Source organism: Salvelinus alpinus, chromosome 17 (assembly GCF_045679555.1).
Source record: "Salvelinus alpinus chromosome 17, SLU_Salpinus.1, whole genome shotgun sequence".
Classification (NCBI taxonomy): domain Eukaryota; kingdom Metazoa; phylum Chordata; class Actinopteri; order Salmoniformes; family Salmonidae; genus Salvelinus; species Salvelinus alpinus.
Genome location: NC_092102.1, coordinates 6,747,271 through 6,761,619, shown reverse-complemented (window position 1 = coordinate 6,761,619; position 14,349 = coordinate 6,747,271). Strand labels below are relative to the sequence as shown.

At 41.2% G+C, this 14,349-nt stretch overlaps 1 protein-coding gene across 6 annotated transcripts in view; it reads left to right on the top strand.

Annotated features, from left to right (window-relative positions):
• Positions 1-2,316: 2,316 nt before the first annotated feature.
• LOC139542041 (ubiquitin conjugation factor E4 B-like) overlaps positions 2,317-14,349 on the top strand; it is a 69,371-nt gene continuing 57,338 nt past the window's right edge. For 3 of the 6 annotated variants that reach the window (XM_071347018.1, XM_071347019.1, XM_071347017.1), the window contains exons 1-3: positions 2,317-2,612; positions 3,476-3,683; positions 8,038-8,167. In XM_071347018.1, coding sequence (XP_071203119.1) covers positions 2,592-2,612; positions 3,476-3,683; positions 8,038-8,167 — 359 coding nt within the window. In that variant the 5' untranslated portion in view covers positions 2,317-2,591. Of the gene's footprint in view, positions 2,618-3,475; positions 3,684-8,037; positions 8,168-14,349 lie in introns of all 6 variants that reach the window. The other 3 variants (XM_071347023.1, XM_071347022.1, XM_071347020.1) reach the window with 2 other exon arrangements.

Sequence of the window (14,349 nt, the reverse complement as noted above, 5' to 3'; positions counted from 1 at the left end):
TCTTCTATCCAATTAACTTAATTTAGAATATATAGCAGTTGAAATTTGGCCATAGAATTAATGGCAGAAAAATACATATTATTTACCTTTCATTCAGTACCTAAAAATACCTTTTATTCAGCACCTAAAATGCATGTGAGGTCAACATCTTTGATGTCTAAAATATGTATTTTTATAATGCACTTAAAATACTCACTCTTTTCACTGCATTGTGAGCATGAGCTCATGTGTAGCCTATGATCAATAGGGATGAATAGCAGCAGCCAAAGGTTTTGGTGTCTATAGCCCTGTTTATATCTGGTTCTAATTTGCATCCTTTGTCCTGATCTTATCCACATTCTGATTGTGCCCACATTTTTAGACAGGTGTAGACAGTCAAAATACACATTTTGATCTGATTGTGATCAGATCATCCTGCCCACCTCCGGAGGTCGTCAGACTCGCATTGTGTGTAGACGGTGACTTATGGCAGGGATGGGCAACTCCAGTCCTCAGAGGCTGGGGTGCTGACACACTTTTTACCCATCCCTAGCAAACACAGCTGGTTAAACTAATTGCATTCTAAACTGATGATCATGATTAGTTGATTATTGGAGTCAGTTGTGTTAGCTGGGACTGGGGCAAAAGTATGACACTAATCAGGCCCCCGAGGACTGGAGTTGCCCATTCCTCAATTATGTCATCAATATTTGTCTTAAAATAAATAAATAAGTATTATTGTGAAAGAATCGCTGTTTAATATTTTGCATACAGGGAGGGACCAGGAAATCTGCTCACAATGCGGACACAGTGGATGGATATGAGACACATCATAATACCATGTGTAGACGCATTTCTGAAAATGTGGGCACAATCAGAATGTGAACAAGATCCGGACAAATGGGTTTTGGAGCGCCAGGTATAAATTAATCTACCTTAAAATAAATAAATATTATTTTGAAAGAATAACTGATGTAATTTGCATAAAGGGAGGGATTAGGAAATCTGGTCACAATGCAGACACCGTAGACGGATAACAGACATATTTTAATACCATGTGTAGACACATTTCTGGAAACGTGGGCCCAATCAGAATGTAGACAAGATCAGGAAAAAAGACCCATGTCAGCACCAGGTATAAACAGGGTTTATGTTTGAGTGTAGACATTTGAGTGTATGCATTCTCTGAAAATGTTCTTCCTGCAGGTGACTAGTGCTACCTGTAGCAGACTGGTCTGGGCTATCACTTTTGTCTCAAACCCCTGTACCACTGACCATGACCAGGATGGATGAGAATATGGTAGTGAAAGTTGACTGCCAGGACTGGTTGTTGTATTAGCAGCAGTCATTTATTTAGTTTATTTGGACAGGGACAATATACAACAAAAACATACATTTTTTTGAAGTGAAAAGTGATGAGTTGCACCAGTTAGCTAACAGCTCATTCACATCTGCAGTCCCCTTAGATTTGGCAATACAAGGCCTGTGTTAATTACCAGTAATTATATAGCATATAGTTTGGAGATCATGAGGGGCACGCATAGTTTGTAGAGCATGAGGGGCACGCACAGCCTGTATGCCTACCTGCCTCTGTCCCACTTTATTTTAATCCCAAAACAGGGCAGGATGTCAAGATTAGAGGAAGATTACTTTTTTTCCATTGTACACAAATGGAAACTTGTGTTGTGCTTTGTCCCTTACCCTCTGAAAAAAAATGCATAGGCCTTACACAGAGGTTGAAGCAAGGGTGCACATGGAGCAATTTTAGGGGTGAAATGAAGGGCCTTAGGGATTCGAACCGGTGACGTGGATCACTGACCCGCCTCTCTAACCTCTAGGCTACCAGTCGCCCAAATACAATTTGCAAAATATAATTCAACCCACATAATTACACAATTTTCACAATTCAGTGTAACAGTGATTATTCAGTGTGACCAAAGATTATTTATTATAATGACAAGATAGTCGAGTAACCACTCTAACAATTAAAAAACATGTCCTCAAAGATAGAAGGCAAGCTGGAGGAGTCGAGATCAGGTGGGACCGTTCTTGCCAATGAGCGGGCAGAATCTCACAGTGAAGAACAGGCACAACTCCGATACAAAGTCGTTTTTTTATGTTGCCGAAATGCCACGTGCGTCCACTTATATCAGTGCATTCATAACAACCTAAACATTACGAAACTTCTATTCGATCAAATAAGCCTCACGTAGAAAATGTGAAGTAAAAAATTGTGTTGATCAAATTCGACACTCATTGATTCCTCACTTCGTGGTCTTATTTTAGTGGACAGCTTTTGTGCGGAGTACACCCTCTTGCTTTGCCTCTTCCTCTCTGTTGAGTCCCCAGTCATGTGACACCTGATAAAAATGGCCACCTTCGTGTTTTGATTAATAATACTTTTATGTTTGTTTCATTCTTCGTAGAATTTGAATAGATAACACATTTAGTAGGAAACTGTTTTTTCCCCTTTTTAAATTTATGACAATCAATACAAACTGCTATTTGTTATACGAGTTAGACTATGCACATTTGTGTATATTATATAGAAAGCTAGCTAGTTGGCTGGCACAATAGGTAAGCTAAAGCTAGCTGAAAGTAAAGGATAAACGATGGAGTTGAGTGCCGACGAGGTAAGGTAACGTCTAAATGTTGTTAAAACTACAATTAGTTTGATACAATATGTGTCAACGAAAGTTACTGCTTGTGGTCGTGATTATCTGTGCAAGACCATGTCGTTATCTTTTCAAAGCCTAACGTTAGCTAACTAGCTGATATTAGCTTGGCTAACTAGCTGAGTCTGTAACGTAACGCATTGAGGATCCGCAGATGTAATTGTTAGCTAACAACACGCATCTTCGTATGACACGAGCCTTTTCGATAATAATAAGGGGTTGGATACCTTGACGTCTATTAATGGGACATACCATCGTAATACTGGATATTTAGCTAGTTAGCCCACCTAATCTAGCTAGATAACATATTAACTAACAGTAACTAACACAGAAGGCCACCATGTGCAACCCAATCAAGCCAGTTTAGCTGCGTGCCGATTAGGTATCTAACTAGTTCTGTAACTAGCTAGATGCCATTTTCGATCAGTGGTGGCTAGATTTATATGACCGTTTTACCTGCTAGCCGGTGTTATAGTCAGTTAGCTGCTCACTAGCCAACGTTCTTGTTTGCTGTAATGGTAACGTTAGTGAAGATAAATGAGCCTAAACCGTATTAATTTCAATCTAGCTGGCTAGCTAGTTATGTAAGATCTAAAAACGTCAATATTACAATTCCCTATCCAGCTAGCTATTCGTTAGTATTAATACTGTAACGTTACCCATGATTTAATCCACATGTTTTATGTATACTAAATATGTATCACACTGATTTAATCATTATGGTTTCTAAAAAAAAATCCCTGAGTGTCTCTCATATTTGGTCTGTTATACCGGTAGATAGTTAATGATGATTCAGTCTAACTAACATCTGTTCATTGCAGATCCGCAGGAGGAGACTGGCAAGACTGGCAGGAGGACAAACATCCCAGCCCAGCACTCCCCTGACGTCCCCACAGAGAGAGACCCCCCCTGGGCCCCTTCCTGGGACCTCAGGGGCCACACCCCAGCCCTTTCCACCAGCTGCCTCACACGCACTGGGACTCAATGTCCAGAGTGTCACCCCCGCCACCTCTCCTATGGGCGCCTCTGGTATGAGCACAGACAGATTATGTTTAAAGGGATAGTGTGAGATTTAGGCAATTATGCCCTTTTTCTACTTACCCAGAGTCCAATATGTTTTTTTAAATTGTTTAACTTTTATTTAGAAGAGGGGACACCATTGAGACCAGGGTCTCATTCTCAAGGGAGCTCTGTGAACATGAACACACAATTCAACATCATTACAATAAATACAAAAGATGACTCAACTATTATATCCCTCAAAATTGATCTAAACTGTCCAATGGAGACCAGCAAGTTCAGCTTCAAGGTGGCCTGAAGGCTATTCCACGAGCTGGAGGCATGAAAACTAAAAGCATTTTCCCTCAGCTTTGTGGAGACCCGTGGGACCGCCAGAACCAGCCAGTCCAGAGAGCGGGTCTGAAAATAACTGCTTTATATACCAAAAAGCATCCAGTTCTGGGCCCTTCTGTCAGAGACTCCAAGCCAATGGAACTAGATAAAATGCAGTGATGTGTATGAAAATTGTCCCCAGTGCTGAGTAATAGATTGAGTCTAAAGGTTTTAAAACGGAGGCTGCCGCATGTGGATTATATCACCATAATGAAGTGCTGGGAGAAGTGTTCAAGCAACAATCTGCCTTCTTCTTTTCAAAGTGAGGCTGGTTTCATTTATTGAAATAGGGTTTATCTTAATTCTGCCCCCCCCTGTTTTTCATTGTTTTAAAAGAGCTTATCGTAAATCAGAATACCCAAGTATTAATAATGGGGATATTGCTCAATTTGGTCACCTTTTAATGTGCAAATGCGTATGTCCTCTGGCTAAAATCGACCCCAGCGGCACACCTTTCATAATATTGAGGAAACTGTCCATTAGTTCTTGAACCAATTGCAAGATGCCTGATCTAGGCCCATTTCAGACAAGTAAGGCCATCTGTATCAAACTCCTTCAACAGGTCAATAAATAAGGCAGCACAATGTTCTTTATGGTCTAAACAATATAGCACATCCAAGACAAGTGTAGCCGCTGAAGCGGTTAGAATTGTATGAGTTAAAGTTCTAAGCTGAGAGTTGGCCAGGGACTCAAACATTTTGGCAAGGCAAGATTGCTTGTAAATTGGACAGTAGTTATTCAGGTCGGAAGGATCGCCGCCTTTGTGTAGAGGGAGGACTTGTGCCGTTTTCCAGATCTTAGGGATAACCCCAGAAACACTTGTCATGCACTCATGGATACCATTTGTTTGTCTCTGCGTGTAGCTTGAAGGAAGTTGAAGGTCGTTTCATGAGCCATTGCTAACTATCTAGCTGTTCCCATGGACTTAGTCATTGCACACAAGTTCCTTCAAACTGCATGCGGAGACATAAAGATGTTATCCATGAGTTCATCTGACTCTGGGGAAGTAGAAAAAAGGGCTTAATTGCCAGGACAGCGCTATCCCTTTCAAAGACGACTACAATTGATCAAAACGTTCAGCAAAGCCTCAGTCTTTTGGCTGAATTTCTATAGTGCGTTATTTAGCTAGCTTTCACACAATCTCCTACGTTGGAAGCCAAACAAGTTTTGTCAGACTGCTATTTTTTGGTGTAAAGGCATTGGTGTATGCTAAATAGTGAATTAAATGGACAGCACACATGAGGCTAAACTTCAATAAAATTCCTTTATTTGCCCTGTATGGATGTTTCAGCCTCAGCCTTCTACATGCAGAGAATGCCTGTGTTTTTGTTGTCAGCCATAATTAGGAAAATGGGTCAAGTTCACAGACGTCACTGGCTAGTAAAAAGCACCACTAGAACAAAATACTTCACTTCTTAGCCATGTTGTATTGCGTGAACATGCTTATATACAAATGTGTACTTTCCACTAGTGTTACACGTTATACCAGTACCAAAACATCATGATACTTTTAATACCAACATTTTAGAACACCGTTGTACCGTTTCATATGATACTATCCATTTTGTTTTCTTTTTTTCTGTTTATAAATTCAGTTGAATTGCAGCAAGAGCCACGAGTCTCTTGAATGTGCCGGTCCAATAATATCCACTTCAATTTCATGCGCATATCACATGTGGCAGCTGTAATCAGCCAGCGCATCCCCTACACTCACCTGCTTCTCTCTGTCTGCTCTTCCTGCGCATATATTTCTTCATCAGTTTTTATAATACAATTTAGCCATACTGGCAGACCCTGCTGAGCCTTCTATTGTTAGATTTGTTACGTTGGAGCAGAGCGAGCGAAGTTGATGTATTGTATCATTTCATCACCTGTTATAACCAGTCTGAGTAGACTTTGCAAGGGGGGGAAATGGAGCAGAGGCATGCTTGCAGCTTTACAGCAAAAACGGCTTGTATCTAGCTTAAACATTAAACAATTTACTCTTTACTGGAGAGCTTTTTTCTTTCTATTGTTATTTGTACCCATTTGATATAATTTCACAAAACAAGTTGTTGACCTTTAAAAAAAATAATTATAATCCCGGTTTGCTAATTATTCCTTTGATAACAAATGTTGTTCAATCATGTTACCTAGCTAGCTAACAACCTGTTAACTTGACCGTAGGCTAGGCTTGGGCGGTATACAGATTGTCATACCTTCATACCGAACCTCGTGCCATGCTGGGATATTCAGTAATACCCGGCACTGAACACAAGGGGTGCTATTGTAATCTAAAGGTTAGTAATGCTAACAAGTACATGTAAAATCCCATAGAGAATGCTGATGAGCGCATTGCAAACATTTTATAGAATCTGACCTAAAGTATTTTCAGGACAGACATCCCAGCTCATAAAGTTATACTAGTAACACAACATTTTTTACTCAGTTTGCTGCTTCCTCAAAGCAAATATTAGACATCAAGACTCTTAATCCAGGAGGGGATTCTCTGCTGTTACCAAGCGAAACTTGGTTTGGAAGAAGCTAACCACTTAGCTAGACAGCTAACTAGTTTCTAAATGAGCAACCCAAATGCACAACTGCACAGCATTTAGCACATTTTGGACAGTTAACTTACTAGTTATACAATATCTAGCTGCGAGCTCGGGTGCATCCTGTTTCCATTGATCATCCTTGAGATGTTTCTACAACTTGATTTGGAGTTCACCTGTGGTAAATTCAATTGATTTGACATAATTTGGAAAGGCACGCACCTGTTTATATAAGATCCCACAGTTGATAATGCTTTTAGAGCAAAACAAAAAAAGCCATGAGGTCGAAGGACTTGTCCGTAGAGCTCCGAGACACTGTGGCCTCCATTCTTAAATGGAAGAAGTTTGGAACCACCAAGACTCTTCCTAAAAGCTGTCTTTGGTCAGGTAGGTAACCAAGAACCCGATGGCCACTCTGACTGAGCTCCAGAATTTGTCTGTGGAGAAGGGAGAACCTTCCAGAAGGACAACCATCTCTGCAGCACTCCACCAATCAGGCTTTTTACAGTAGAGTAGCCAGACAGAAGCCACTCCCCAGTGAAAGGCACATGACAGCCAGCTTGGAGTTTGACAAAAGGCACCTAAATGATTCTCAGACCATGACAAGACTCTCTTGTCTGATGAAACCAAGATTGAACTCTTTGGCCTGAATGCCAAGCATCACATCTGGAAGAAACCTGGCTCCATCCCTACGGTGACGCATGGTGGTGGCAGCATTTTGCTGTGGAGATGTTTTTCAGCGGCAGCGACTGCCAGACTTGTCAGGATCGAGGGGAAGGTGAACAGCACAAAGTACAGCGATATCCTTGATGAAAACCTGCTCCACTGCGCTCAGGACCTCCGACTGGGGCAAAAGTTCACCTTTCAACAGGACAACGACCCTAAGCACACAGCCATGACAACGCTGGAGTGGCTTCAGGATAAGTCTCAATGTCTTTGAGTGGCCCAGCCAGGCCCCAGACTTGAACCCGATCGAACATCTCTGGAGAACCTGAAAATAGCTGTGCAGTGACGCTCCCCATCCAACCTGACAGAGCTTGAGAGGATCTGCAGAGAAGAATGGGAGAAACTCCCCAAATACAGGCGTGCCAAGGTTGTAGGGTCACACCCAAGAAGACTCGAGGCTGTAATCGCTGCCAAAGGTGCTTCATCAAAGGACTGAGTGAAGGGTCTGAATGCTTATGTAAATGTATAAAGTCAGTTTTTTTATTTAATACATTTGCTGACATTTCTAAACCTGTTTTTGTTTTGTCATTGTGTGTTAATACATATATATATATATTTAGAACATGGCTGTAATGTGACAGTGGAAAAAGTTAAGAGCTCTGAATGCACTGTAGTGCTCTACTTTTGACCACGGCCTATATTATACAGGGAATTGGGTGCCATTTGAAAAAAATAAAAAATGGTTTCATTCTGTTGCCCTTATTTGTTTTTTCTTCCTGTCGTTCCTGTCTCAGGTGTGGTGTACCGCAGTCAGAGCAGCGAGGGTGTGAGCTCCCTCTCCAGCTCTCCCTCCAACAGCCTGGAGACCCAGAGTCTATCCAGATCTCAGAGTATGGACATCGACACTGCCTCCTGTGAAAAGAGGTGAGCACCTCGGATCGATCTTTTCAAAACGACCCTTAGCCCCTATACTGCCAAGCCGTTCAGTTCTGAGTGGATTAGGTAGGATGTGGAAGAAATATAGAGACTCAAAAATATATCATGCTATTGCCAATCATACAGAAAGTGTGAGGGATCAACGTCTACCTCATGTTTTTAGTCACATTGAAACAAAAATAAATCCTTTAAAGAATGATAGCAACAAGCTTTGGAGTACCTTTTTAAATGACATTTTGGGGAAAAAACGCAAACTTTGCTCCATTCATTGAATCCGATGGCTCATTCATCACACAACCCACTGATATTGCCAACTACTTTAATTATATATATTTTCAAACCTAGGAATGACATGCCAGGAACACATGCTGACACTACACATCCATGTACAGTACAAGTCAACTTTGGACACACCTACTCATTCCAGGGTTTTTCTTTATTTTTACTATTTTCTACATTGTAGAATAATAGTGAAGACATCAACTATGAAATAACACACCTGGAATCATGTAGTAACCAAAAAAGTGTTAATCAAATCAAAATATATTTGAGATTCTTCAAAGTAGTCACCCTTTGCTTTGCGCACTCTTGGCAATCTCTCAACCAGCTTCATGAGGAATGCATTTCAATTAACAGGTGTGCCTTGTTAAAAGTACATTTTGTGCAATTTCTTTACTTCATGCATTTGAGCCAATCCTTTGTGACAAGGTAGCTGTTGTATGCGGAAGATGGCCCTATTTGGTAAAATACCAAGAACAGCTCAAATAAGCAAAGCGAAACGACAGTCCATTACTTTAAGACATGAAGGTCAGTCAATCCGGAAAATGTCAAGAACTTTGAAAGTTTCTTCAAGTGCAGTCGCAAAAACCATCAAGCGCTATGAAACTGGCTCTCATGAGGACCGCCACAGGAAAGGAAGACCCAGAGTTACCTCTAATGAACATATCCTCTACAGCAGAGTTAACTGCACCTCAGATTGCAGCCCAAATAAATGCTTCACAGAGTGGAAGTAACAGACACACATCAACATCAACTGTTCAGAGGAGACTGCATGAATCAGGCCTTCATGGTTGAGTTGCTGCAAAGAAACCATTACCAAAGGACACCAATAAGAAGAAGAGACTTGCTTGGGCCAAGAAACACGAGCAATGGATATTAGACTGGTGGAAATCTGACCTTTTGGTCTGATGATGCAAAATTTGAGCTTTTTGCTTACCACCGCCGTGTCTGTACAATCTCCCGACCTCAACCCAATTGAGATGGTTTGGGGTAAATTGGACCGCAGAGTGAAGGAAAAGCGGCAAACAAGTGCTCCGCATATGTGGGAACGCCAAGACTGTTGGAAAAGCATTCCAGGTGAAGCTGGTTGAGAGAATGCCAAGAGTGTGCAAAGCTGTCAAGGCGAAGGGTGGCTACTTTGAAGAGTATTAAATATATATTTTGATGTAACACTTTTTTTTGTTGCTTACTACATGATTCCATATGTGTTATTTCATAGTTGTGATGTCTTCACTATTCTTCAATGTAGGATATTAAGAGTAGGTGTGTCAATTTGACTGGTACTGTTAATCTGACCAAATGATGTTAAGACAAGCATTGTACTTTTGAATTCTGTAAAGTGAGTGTGGAAGAGGTGAAACTATTGTTTGTCAGATCCCAGTGGCTTGTCATTGTTGATAATCTGGATGGAAAATTACTGAGGATAATGGTGAACGATATTGACCCTCCTATTTGCCATATCTTCAGTTTAAGCCTACTACAAAGTGTGTACCCTCAGGCCTGGAGGGAAGCAAAAGTTATTCCGCTACCCAAGAATAGTAAAGCCCCCTTTATTGGCTTAAATAGCTGACCCAACAGCCTGTTACAACCCTTAGTAAACTTCCGGAAAAAATAGTTTGACCAGATACTATGCTATTTTTAGAGTAAACAAATTGACAACACTTTCAGCACGCTTGTAGGGGACATTCAACAAGCACAGCACTTACACAAATGACTGATTGGCTGAGAGAAATGTCTAACATTGGGGGGGCTGTTTTGTTAGACTTTGTTTTATATGTAATGTAAGTGCCTTAATGTGTTTGCGCCCCAGGAAGAGTAGCTGCTGCTAATGGAGATCCCTAATAAATACACATCTATTGGGGTGTACAATCGTGGATTGCGTTAAACAAAATATTAAAATAAATTCTAAAACTCACAGGCAGCCAGTGCAGAGACTTTAAAAACGGTGTAATGTGTGCGTGCGGTCTGGTCAAAGTCATTGTCTGTGCTGCAGCATTCTGTATGTTTTGCAGTTGACCAATGGCTTTCTTCGGTAGACCAGACAGAAGAGCATTACAGTAGTCAAGCTTGCTTGTAATAAAAGCATGGGTGAGTCTTTCAGCCTGAGAGAGAAACGTCCGCACCGTGGCAATGTTCCTCAGGTGCTAAAAGGCTATTTTGTTCACATTCCTGTGTGAAGATTCTTTCTCTGTCCTTTAACTCCAATAATAAGTACCTTGGTCTTGTCTTGATTTAGCTGGAGGAAGTTGTGAGCCATTCAAGTATTTAAATCACTAATAGTCTTATTTGTGGAGCTAAAATCCTCTGGTGACACAAATGCAAAGTTGTGTATAATCTGAAAATCAATGCCGTGCTTTCTGATAATGCTGCCAGTGGGTAACCTACTGAACCGTACCGAACCATGTGGGACGCCACGGGATATGTATTTTCTGAGTTATGTACACCAAGGGTGGATAAACCCTTGAGCGGTTAAATAGGTCCTAAACCAATGTAGAACTGGACTGGCGAAGTCAACCCACCTTTCCAGTCTGTCCAGAAGGACATCATGGTCAACAGTGTTGAATGTAGGACTTAAATCCAATAGTAAAAGGACAGAGAGCTGTTTGGCATCTGTTGGCTCTAAAGTTGTAAATTACCTTAACTAAGGCTCTCTGTGCTGTGGTGGGCACAGAAAACAGATTTGGATTTTTTTTTTAAATACATTTGGCTGTTTGAAAACCAATTTTCCCATAATTTAGTTTAAGAATGGAAGGTTGGAGATTGGCCGACACTTGCTCAGAGCTGAATAATCAATTTACTTTTCTTCAGAAGGGGTGTCACCATAGCAGTTGTTAGTGCAGCGTGGAAAGTGCCTAACAATAGCTTGCAATTCTTCAAATATGCAATTTAAAGCTGTTCTGAAGGTGTTGGTGATAGGATCGAGAAGGCGGGTAGAAGGCTTAAGTTGTGATATCACTTTCCTGAGCATGTTTCAAGCAGGGAAAGTAACTCCATAGTGTCTTTGCGTGGCAGGCTAGGTCACATAACATCAAACTTCTCATCAGGTCTTGCTTGACTGGTACCCAGCCTAATGTTTTATCTTATCTCTGAAATATGCAGCAAACTCATCACATTTAGATGTGGAGTAAAGTTCACGTAGGATTTATCAGGCCATCTATGGTTGAATAGCACTCAAATGATTCTGATTTATTAATGATCAAGTTTGAAAAATGTGCCCATCTGGCATTTCTAATTGCCGTATATATGCCAAGTTGCCTTGCTCAGAATATCATAATGGACCTGCAACTTTGACGTTCTGCCTTTCTGCAATTTGTTTTTAGTTGATTTTGTTTCCTCACTCATTTGTGATTTTATCATAGTTCTCAAGGACAATGGACAATAGTTCTGAGAAATCAGTTAAGTGAGGCAGTGCTTTGGTGTCCTATACAGGGCTTTCTGTTTGGATGTGTCCTTTTTCAACCTTACTGGAGCTATGGCATCAATGGTTGCCCTTAATTTGTTATTGAAGTTCTCAACTAAATCATCACGAGGAAGGCAGAACAGGTGATGGTGTATTATTCATACACACACAAAAAAAGAAATCTTTAGCAACTTCAGAGGTAAGATAGCGTTTCTAAATAATTTGTTCAGTATTACCTTGGGCTATGGGCAACAATGTAGTAAATACAGCATGGTGATCAGATAAACTAACATCAACAATAGAGGATATGTCAATAGAAAGCTCCTTGGTAATAACCAGGTCCAGAGTATGGCTGAAGTTAGGGTTGGGCCCAGTAACATGTTGGATAAAGTCCATAGAGCTCAAAAGATTCATAAATTCAATGGCATTGGTGTCAGTCTCTTTGTCAACATGAATATTAAAATCGCCCAACAGAATTATTTTATCCTAGTTCTCAAGGACAATAGTTCAGAGAAATGTGGTGGAATATTCTATTCAAGTGAGAGAGACTTTGACATTTCTTCGAACAATCATATTTATTCAATATGGATTTAATTATTGCAATAATGAAACCATCGACTGTTTTGGCGAGAGCCTAACTGATAATGAAAAAAAACAGATGTTTTATAGGACCTAAAAATGCTTAGTCAGACTTAGTTCCAACTCTCTTAAGCCACCTTGGTTATCTACACAGGATGGTGTTTTACCCCCAACCCGGCTTAGTTTCCCAGATGCCAGGAAGATGAGACAATGAGGCATTGTTCTAAACTCTTCCAGGCTCTCTCTCTCTCTCTCTCTCTCTCTCTCTCTCTCTCGCTCTCTCTCTCTCGCTCTCGCTCGCTCTCGAGTCACACAAACCACATCTTGTCAATGGATGACAACTTTAGGTTTTTATCACCAAGCCATTGTCAGCTCAAGCTGTCTCTAGGAAAAAACAATTTCCCTTGACCATACGCCCAGACTATCTGCAGGAAGCTAGAGTGGAAACCATCTCTTTAACAGTTGCCAGCCCACGCTTCAAAAAGACTCCTCTCAGTTAACTCAGAAAGGGAGAGAGTGGGTCCTAAGAACCTTTCTCTATTTCATAAAACAATCATTTGGTGCATAAATATAACAATCTTCTAATCCTGCGACCACAAATCAGTTAGGTGAGGCATTGCTTTGGTGGCCAATACAGGGATAGAGCCAGCACTGGTGGCTGACATGTAAACAGTATGGCATGTTGCCAAATGAGATGGCCTTATAGCGGAGTGTATTAGTAAAAAAATAAAAGCTTTTCCTTTTTTCTGATAACAGTAGAGTGAAAAGCTGTAATCCGATGGGGAGGCTTCAATAAGAACGGCACTTCAGTCTGACAGCCATGTTTCAGTGAGAAACATGCGATCAACTTTGCACTCAGTAATGAGGTCATTCACAAGAATGGATTTATTAGTGATTGCTGTAACATTTTAAAAGTGCCGTATTCAATGAGTGTGGGCCAAATTCTTAACAATCCAGTTAATAATGTTACAACCACTTTTTCTGACCGTCTCTTATCTATCAGAATGGTAGGATGTTGTATAAATACACGAGAAGGCGGAGTTAAAGGAACATAAATTAGGTTACTCACAATAACCCTAGTGCCATTTCTACAGGAGTTGATATGCTTTCCTCTGTTGGTTATATTGACAGAGAGGACTGGAGCACTACCAGACCCTGTCTGTCAGTCTCTAAAACAGTTTGATGTTGCTGGGACTGGAGCACTACCAGACCCTGTCTGTCAGTCTCTAAAACAGTTTGATGTTGCTGGGACTGGAGCACTACCAGACCCTGTCTGTCAGTCTCTAAAACAGTTTGATGTTGCTGGGACTGGAGCACTACCAGACCCTGTCTGTCAGTCTCTAAAACAGTTTGATGTTGCTGGGACTGGAGCACTACCGGACCCTGTCTGTCAGTCTCTAAAACAGTTTGATGTTGCTGGGACTGGAGCACTACCAGACCCTGTCTGTCAGTCTCTAAAACAGTTTGATGTTGCTGGGACTGGAGCACTACCAGACCCTGTCTGTCAGTCTCTAAAACAGTTTGATGTTGCTGGGACTGGAGCACTACCGGACCCTGTCTGTCAGTCTCTAAAACAGTTTGATGTTGCTGGGACTGGAGCACTACCGGACCCTGTCTGTCAGTCTCTAAAACAGTTTGATGTTGCTGGGACTGGAGCACTACCGGACCCTGTCTGTCAGTCTCTAAAACAGTTTGATGTTGCTGGGACTGGAGCACTACCAGACCCTGTCTGTCAGTCTCTAAAACAGTTTGATGTTGCTGGGACTGGAGCACTACCGGACCCTGTCTGTCAGTCTCTAAAACAGTTTGATGTTGCTGGGACTGGAGCACTACCAGACCCTGTCTGTCAGTCTCTAAAACAGTTTGATGTTGCTGGGACTGGAGCACTACCAGACCCTGTCTGTCAGTCTCT